Below are 8,479 nucleotides of genomic sequence, written 5' to 3'. Positions count from 1 at the left end.
ACAACAAACGTGTGTCAGTGTATTCTGATGCCTTGTTCCTTATGCCTCTTGGGATAATCTGTTGTAATGATTTTGATCTGCTTATTCTCCACCGTGTGTTATGTGCATTTACTATTTAACTTTATTTCATTAACTTCTAGCCGTTGATTTAACTTTTGGTTGTACAACCGCCAACGGTTACCTTTAAACCCACTTATGCACACACGTTCTCCATTACACTTTCTTCATTTCTCTCTCTCAATTCAAAAGCTCTAAGTTTTTCTTTCAAAACCCTCTCTTCTCTCTCCTGTTCATAGTCCTTCTACCCAAACTCTCTTCCGCCATGGAAAGATCAGAGAAAGCTGATTCTGCTGATCGCAGAGTGTTTCCTAAGTTGGTTGTAGGCCTGACAACTGGTCAATCAAGTCCAATTCTTCGATCGCGGTCAACTGAATCAACTCAGGCTGAGACTCAAAAGTCGGAGAAAGCCGTTTCGATTGCTTAGAGAGGTTGTGCAGTTACGTGCAATTTCTCTCCAGAAGATCTTCAGGTTCTCTGCGAATTGCGAGTCGATTTCAGGAATATCGCAGAAAATGGGTTGGATCTTCGTCCAGCAGTTAAGCTTCAAGGCTGGGAAGGATACTTCAACAGGCTTACTAGACCCATCTATGACAAGTTGGTAAAGGAATTCTGGAAACATGTTGATTGTGACGATCTTCAAGTGGTTTCCTATGTGCTGGGCAAGAAGATCATCATTACTGAGAGATTAATTGCTCTGCTTCTGGGTCCAGACACCATCAAGGGTTACAGATTTCAAGCAAATGATTCCAAGTTGCGGGCAATTAAAGACACGATCAACTCAGTGCTGTATGCAAATTGGAAACCTGGAAAGTCTGACTACAAGACTAGAGAGCTTCATCCTGATTTGAGGATCTGGCACAAGATTATGCTAAATTGCTTCAATCCCAGACCCATTGGAAGCTCTCCTAACTACATCAACTTCAATCAGAAGGTGATGCTCTACTTCATCAAGACTGAGCAGAAGATATGTCTTCCTTACTTTTTATTCAACTATCTGAAGGACTGCATAAGAAGATCAAGAACAACTGCAATTGTGACCAAGAACACGATCAAGTACATTCCTTTTGGAAAGTTGCTATCTGATCTGTTTGTTGAGAGCAACTTGGTCAAGGACTTGATTGCTGCAGGATGCACTGAAGACATCACCACTCTGACCGGAGATGCCTTCACTTCTACAACGATGAAGAGGATGTGCCTGGTAGAAAAGAAGATCAAGGCTGACTCTGTCATCACACCAGAAGAAATCAAGGGAAGAAGAATCCCTCTCAATGATTATCCCCTCTGGTATAAGGCTGATGATCCAGAGGCTATCATGTACTATCTTGAGGATCTGAAGAGTCTCGGATGTGAGATTGATGTAGATGAGTTCTTCAGAGCTCTTCCAGAAGCTCCTGACTATGAATCCCCCAAGAAGAAGAAGACAAAGAGGAAGAAAGAGAATATTGCGGTTGCAAATGATGACTCTGAGGATGGTGATGATGATGAGCAACCACCTCAGAAGAAGAAGAAGAAGAAGGTCAGAATAACCGCCAGTGTTATCCAGCAGGAAACCCCTCAAGCACCAAGAGTCACCAGAGTCACAAGATCTTATGTCAGGAACTCAAGTAAGTTTGTAGTTCTTACTGATGATGATGAATCTGCTGCTCTTTTGGCTGTATCTAACCCCATTCCTACCCAAGCTCTACATTCTCCTCCTAGCCAACAAACCTCTGTCATCTAACCAACCACCATAATCACCATTACCTGTTCATCCCCACCAAAGACTTCATTAATTCAACCTTCCATTGAAGATGAACCTCTTTGGCAACGAATCCAAACTCCTCAACCCTCTGAACAGACTTCAACCATTCTACTTCCATACCCTTCACAAGCCTCTGAACCCCAACAAGCCTCTGACCAGCAAGCACTTGAAAAACAAGACTCTGAACCACAACCTTCTGACCATTCTGAACAAGAAACTTCATCTCCCACTGACATTGAAGAACAAATCCTCTTCAAATGCCTTCCTCCTAAGCTCATTGATGCAATTCTCAATGGAAGCCATTGTCGTATTTATTACAAGATGAAGATGTTTTTGTGAAGACTGTTATGGCTTAAACTGTTATTTATACACCAAGTTCAGTCTCCAGAAGTTAATGCTAATTCAGTTTCTCGAGGTGTTTACGTTGGAAACTTATGCACACCTTAAACTCTCTGGCTGGTGGTAAACGTTTCATTCTCTTTTGACCGGTGTTATTCACTTCATTAAATTTTCTACATCTGCATTAATTAACTATTTTCCTAATTAATCTTATTCACTTTTTTATCTTTTTCTCCACAATTCTTTTCAACTTAGTCCTTCTCTGAGGGGGGTACCTTGTACTTCAAGCTAAGTTTTTCACACCCCATTCTTTTTGCTTATGACAAAAAGGGGGAGTACAGCCCAGTTTTTGATGTAAGCTGTGTTAGTGTGATTTTTTTTTTGGAGAATTTTAAGTGATCCATCACTATGACCATAGATCTATCAGTGAGGAAATAGCAAGGAATACATTTTCACTTCCTCTGAAGTGATAGTATGCTCAAGTCAGTTGACTCTAATACCTTATCCTTGTTTTGACTCTGATTATTCATGCGCTCTGATAATTTCATATATATGTGAATCTGACTGATATATCAATATGACCAATTTCACTTTAGCTCAGAATCTAGATATTACTAATGTTTCATTAACTCTTAGATTCAGGGGGAGTTAAGCTCAGAATCAAACTGTGACTTGGATTCAGGACGAGCAAAATAAACCATACATATCAGGATAAGTTTACCTCTGATACCCTAAACTCTGAGTGTATTCAGTTTATTGTTTAAGAATTGTTCATCAAAATACTTAGTTTTGTCATCAAAAAGGGGGAGTTTGTAAGACCAAGATTTGGTCACGTAGTACAACTCTATGTTTTGATGATTACATGATAACTATTGTGTATGAACAATTATGGTACTCTAACATTGTTTTCTGAGTGTTTAAATGACAGGCTCTGACTCTGGTCAATACTCACAATTATCAGAAGCATTTAGCCAAAGAGTAACCAACGCAACGCTTTCGTACTCATTATGTTTTGATTGAACAGTAGTATATGCTTCAGAAGTTCTGAAGATGATAAGCTCTGATGTGGATTCAGATCACTTAAAGTTCTGAAGACCAAAAGCTCTGAAGGTCCAGAGGCTCTGAAGGTCCAAAAGCTCTGAAGGTGCAGAAGTTAAGAAGTGAAGATTCTAAAGTCCAAGAGTAAGCTGGCTCTGAAGACCAAGTACTTCCAACTCTGATGTCCAGAACCAGAAGATACGAAGGTCAGAGGATCCAAGCTTCCCTCTGACTCTGATCACCAAGCTTCACAAGTTCCAACATGAAGCGTCGTCTGATCAGAAGTCAACTAGGATAAGGCTCACGTCGCTGTCCAAGTACAAAAGCAATTGTACTATCCTGACGACCTTACTTAACATGTTCAGCCATAGCAGAATCTGGAAGTTTTGGATTTGCCCTCCAACGGTAGCATTTCAAACATCGAATACAACCCTAATCCTTGAAGTATAAATAGAGGCTGAAGATTGAAGAAGCGGCTAAGAAACTTTGTACAAACTTAAGCAACCATTCAATATTCTCTTAGCAATCTTTCTTCAATAGTTCTTACTGTGTTTACCTTAGCTTTCTCAGAAGCACTCATTGTAAACCTAAAACCCTCAAACAGTTAGTTTGATTTCCCTAAGGGACCAAGGTTGGTCAGCTCCTTGAGAAGACTAAGAGAGTGAATCTTAGTGTTTGCTAGTTCATTGTATTGTTAGTCACTGAGAAGGTTGCTAGTGCAGTTGTAACAAACATTGAATAGTGGATTGCCTTCATTCTAAGAAGGAAGAAATCACCTTAACGGGTGGACTGGATTCGCTTGAGCGATTATCAAGTGAACCAGGATAAAATACTTGTGTGCTTCTCTTCATCTCTTATCTTTGCACCTTGTGTTGTTTATTCGAGAGATTTATCTAAATCTCAAGAGGGAAAAGTTTTTAGTTGAAAACGCTATTCAAACCCCCATTTCTATCGTTTTTCATACCTTCAGTGTAGAGAAGCCAAAAGGGGTAGGGGAATACCTAAGAAAGTTGAGAAGAGAGGTAAAAAGAAGAAGGGCCTTGTTGTGCATTTCAGTGAGGTTGCTTTGGCGGAGGTTTCAGATGTAGATACTTGGTTTGAAAGGGGGGAGATGATGCTTTTGCCGACAGAGCTTTCCGAACCTATGAGTGTTCAGACTAGGGAGTGGAGTGCTCTTTTGATGGGAAACGAATGGGAATGGTGTATAATTGTACATATGTTGCTTCCATCAACCAAATTGCAACCTAGATTCTTGCAATGAGGAGTCTGAAGCTGCTTTTGTTGATTGAGATAGAGTTTGTGATTGTCTCTTGTTGTTTGAGAGTTGACTTATTTTGAGAGTTTTGGAGTTTTGACTTTGTTCTAGGGCCTTTTTAATTTGTTGTTATGACGACATGATTGTTGTTGCTTTGGGTGTTGGTTCTAGTTGTGGGGTTGCCTTTTTCTTTCCCTCTATATGGGTATCTTGTTGGTTAAGTTGTTTTTTTTTTCTGCCTTTAGATTTGTTGGCGTTTGTTCCATTCTGAGAAGGATTGTGTAGTACCATATATATGCGCGCTTTTTGCTTTAAAAAATATGATGATGAAATTAGATAACAAGCATGACAAATTAATGAAACGTTTTAACGCTAGATAACATGGTGCAAATGAATTAGAAAAGACAATAATATATGAGAATTCTAGGTACTAAAATTTAAAAAGACAAATTTAAGGAGATTACATTAAAAACGGTCCACTCGCTTATAAAAAAAAACGGTCCACTCATGAATCATTTTTTACTTCTAACATTTAGTATATGTTATTTACAATATTTTTTTGTATTAAAATTAATTTGCACAAAACCTCTTTTAACTTGTAGACCATGTCTTGATCCACAGTAAATGATGTGTGTCTATTTTACATGATTTTTTCTAGGTTTTCTAGTATGAGTGATTTTGTGTCAAAATATTGCATTACCTTTACAAAAAACACATGTTCTGTAGTAATTAGTAAATACGCAATAGGCAGGTCACATGTGGAAAATTTGGGAAAAATGAAATCATGGAAAAAAGAAAAAACAACGACTTCGCGATTTCTGCATACCGTCAACTTTGAGCACTCGTCATAAAATTATTATTATAGATTCTTTCACTGTTGGATTGGGCTGAAATATCAGTATGTGATTCATAACATCTAACGATGCATTCTAAACAGTTGGATCAGTGAGAAAATATCTGTATACACAATCGTGTTGGTTTTTTAGCACACTCATTTTGCTCTTAACCAACGGTCATTCATCTGTCATAGAGCACGGCTATGTTAACATCTAAGGGCTCGTTTGGTAGTCAGGATATGATATGATATGATATGTGAACAAGATAGCAACAGGATAAGATAAGAGCAATAGACTCTTATCTTATCCTGTGTTTGAGGTGCACATGATAAGGACAGGATATGATAAGGAAAAATGTATCAAAGTTATATTTGAATAAAAAATACATTTAAAAATTGATCATTCTATTAAATTTATTTTTTTTATACATTTTCATGAATGAGTCTATATTTTAAAATAACTAAATTAATTTAAATTTTATTAATTAACTTATTTTATTGTTTTGAAGATAGCCTATATTTTAAATAAAATTATGCAATTAACCAATTGGTTTTCACTTAGTTGTGACACTTGATAATTAACAATAAAAGTTAACTAAATTAAGAATATTATTATTTCAAAAGTAATTTATATTTAAATTATAAACTATTATATAAGTAGATAAATAATTTTAAATAATAGGAGATGAAAATAGAAAATTAGTCTATTACTATTAAAAATTTAGTATTTATAACCAATTGATTTTCACTTAATTGTGACACGTGATAAATAAGAAAAATTAACAAAATTATTATATAAGTAGATAAATAATTTTTAAATAATAGGAGATGAAAATATTAAATTAGTCTATTACTATTAATAAATCAATATTTGTAAGTGAGTAGTCTATTTTACTATGTATGAATAGTAATTTTATTTTAGTTAAATTGATATTTTATATGTATTAATTAATATTATTATAAATTATATAATATTAAAATAAATTAATTTGGAGTTAGGATACTGAAAGAAAATATATAACTGGTATCTTATCATGTTCTATCCTAACTCCCCCCTCAGGATAACTATTACACATGATGGACAAGATAGGATAGGAGACAAGATAGTGTTATCATATCCTTCTGGCGCAACAAACAACAGATAACAACAGGATATGATTACTATCCTGTGATATCCTATTATGTTCTTACCACCAAACGAGCCCTAAATTTGAGGTCCTCGAATATTTTGACTTTTGGATTACTAGCTATTTGGAAGCCTACACCTAAATTACTCGTATTATGTAATGGTGTATAAAAAAACAAGGATCATAGATAGTTGGTAGAAAATATCTTTCATAATAATTGTGATATTGATAATTATATGATTATAGTTTTTTCTTTATTTTTTTAGGATTAAATATACTCTAAGTCGGCCTGTAAAATATGAGTATATTGAATCTGCAAATCACTTAAAAAATGATAGCTTTAGTCCATGCCGTGTTTTTTGTGACGGTTTTGTGTGTTAGCGATGATTTTTAATTGGTACAAATTATTTAATTTTGGTTTTAGTGGAGGTTTAGACCGCCACCAAATGAATTGATGGAATAATTTCATCCATTCCATTAATGTTGAGGACTAAAAGTAATGAAATATTTTTATATAGTTCAAATTCAATCACATATATTTTACAATGACTAAAGTCATACTTAGCCATAAAAATATTTATCAATTTAAAAAAATGGCTTAAATATGTTGGAGGTCCCTCTAAAATAGGGGTCCTTTGGTTAAGGCCCCTACAAAAGATTTTGGGTGGAATAAGCCCCTAATGTGAAAATAATATATAGTGATAAGCCCCTGCCGTGAGGTTCCGTTTAATTTCTGATGATTCTGCAAACGACGCTGACGTGGTTTATATTTTGTGAAAATTATTCAATTAAAGAGGGTGCCACATAAGTAAATGAGGGTTGAAAAAAATAAAAATAAAATAAAAACCCAAGTACGTTTGGGGATTTTACTTGGGTTTTTTACTTTTGAGTTTTTATTTTTTTATTCTTTTCAACCCTAATTTACTTACGTGGCACCCTAATTATTTTCAAAAAATATAATCCACGTCAGCGCCGTTTGCAGAATCATCAAAAATTAAACGGAACCTCACGGCAGGGGCTTATCACTATATATTATTTTCACATTTGGGGCTTATTCCACCCAAAATATTTTGTAGGGGCCTTAACCAAAGGACCCCTATTTTAGAGGGACCTCCAACATATTTAAGCCTAAAAAAAACCTTGAAGAAAAACATAAACTGTGTCTTCAATTCAAAACCTCATGAAGTCCTTGTCCATAGAATGAAGTCATGAATGGAGCACGATGTCGTTCTTCTGCATCCAAATCTTAGTGACTTTTAGAGGTTGCTTAGAGGCATTCTCTTCGTAGTTCATGGCAATTCATCGCGGTTTACCCCCTTTGAAGTTTGGTTTATGACTTTTGGTGTCACCGTTAGGTCGTTTTAAGGGTTTGAATCCTTTTTGTTTTAGTTATTTCCTGATCCACATAAAAGTGAAGATTTTGATTGATAAAGACTTCCTCAACTTGTTTTAAATACAAATGTGTTAAACTCTCTGGTTGAAGTAACATACTAACATGAATAATTGGAATTGGTTTTTTTTTTATCACAAAAAGTAAGCTTAAATGTTTTGCAGAAATTAAGCTGAGGCTATTTAACATCAGTTCCCATATGTACGCTATGCTAAACCAACACTAATCAATATTACTATCAACTTTTGTCTACTTAGTTTCGGCTTTGAGCCAACCCTGTGAGTGCATCTTATGATAATATATGAGAATATTTTTTTATATGAAAATATAAAAATAAATCATTACGTACTGTTAGATCTAATTATGAATGATTAAGATTAAAATATTAGGTCATGTGACTTTTTAAGTGATCACATGACTATTAAATTATTTTAATCTTAACTATTCATGATTAGATCCAACAATTATGATTTATTCATATATTCTCATAAGATACATCCAGACAAATATCTTATATAGCTCCAATGATCGATGTTAGCCACACATATAAATTTACATTTCATAGTATTCCACAACACAACACTTCTATTGGCACAGTCATTCCAAGTCATTAATGAAATCATATGTAAAAGCTATAAGGTCCGATGGTGTCGCAGATGACCTACAAAGGACTGCTCTTAAGCGGATATCATAA

The 8,479-nt window shown here is 35.1% G+C and overlaps 1 protein-coding gene across 1 annotated transcript; it reads left to right on the top strand.

The window, feature by feature from the left end:
• The first annotated feature begins 322 nt into the window (after nucleotides 1-322).
• On the top strand, nucleotides 323-4,439 carry LOC130729021 (uncharacterized). Its single transcript, XM_057580637.1, has 3 exons — nucleotides 323-395; nucleotides 519-1,507; nucleotides 4,149-4,439. Exons 1-3 carry the CDS (start codon nucleotides 323-325, stop codon nucleotides 4,437-4,439), a joined length of 1,353 nt encoding a protein of 450 aa, XP_057436620.1.
• Nucleotides 4,440-8,479: the final 4,040 nt, after the last annotated feature.

Source organism: Lotus japonicus, chromosome 1, assembly GCF_012489685.1.
Source record: "Lotus japonicus ecotype B-129 chromosome 1, LjGifu_v1.2".
NCBI classification, from domain to species: Eukaryota; Viridiplantae; Streptophyta; class Magnoliopsida; order Fabales; family Fabaceae; genus Lotus; species Lotus japonicus.
This window is presented reverse-complemented; position numbering and strand designations above follow the sequence as displayed.

Excerpts from the sequence above, each read along its gene's own strand:
- LOC130729021 (XM_057580637.1), top strand. The coding sequence starts at position 323 with ATGGAAAGATCAGAGAAAGCTGATTCTGCTGATCGCAGAGTGTTTCCT. Across the intron at positions 396-518 it reads GGTTGTAGGCCTGACAACTG|AAGATCTTCAGGTTCTCTGC; the intron begins GTCAATCAAGTC and ends ATTTCTCTCCAG. Across the intron at positions 1,508-4,148 it reads GGAAGAAAGAGAATATTGCG|TGTAGAGAAGCCAAAAGGGG; the intron begins GTTGCAAATGAT and ends TCATACCTTCAG.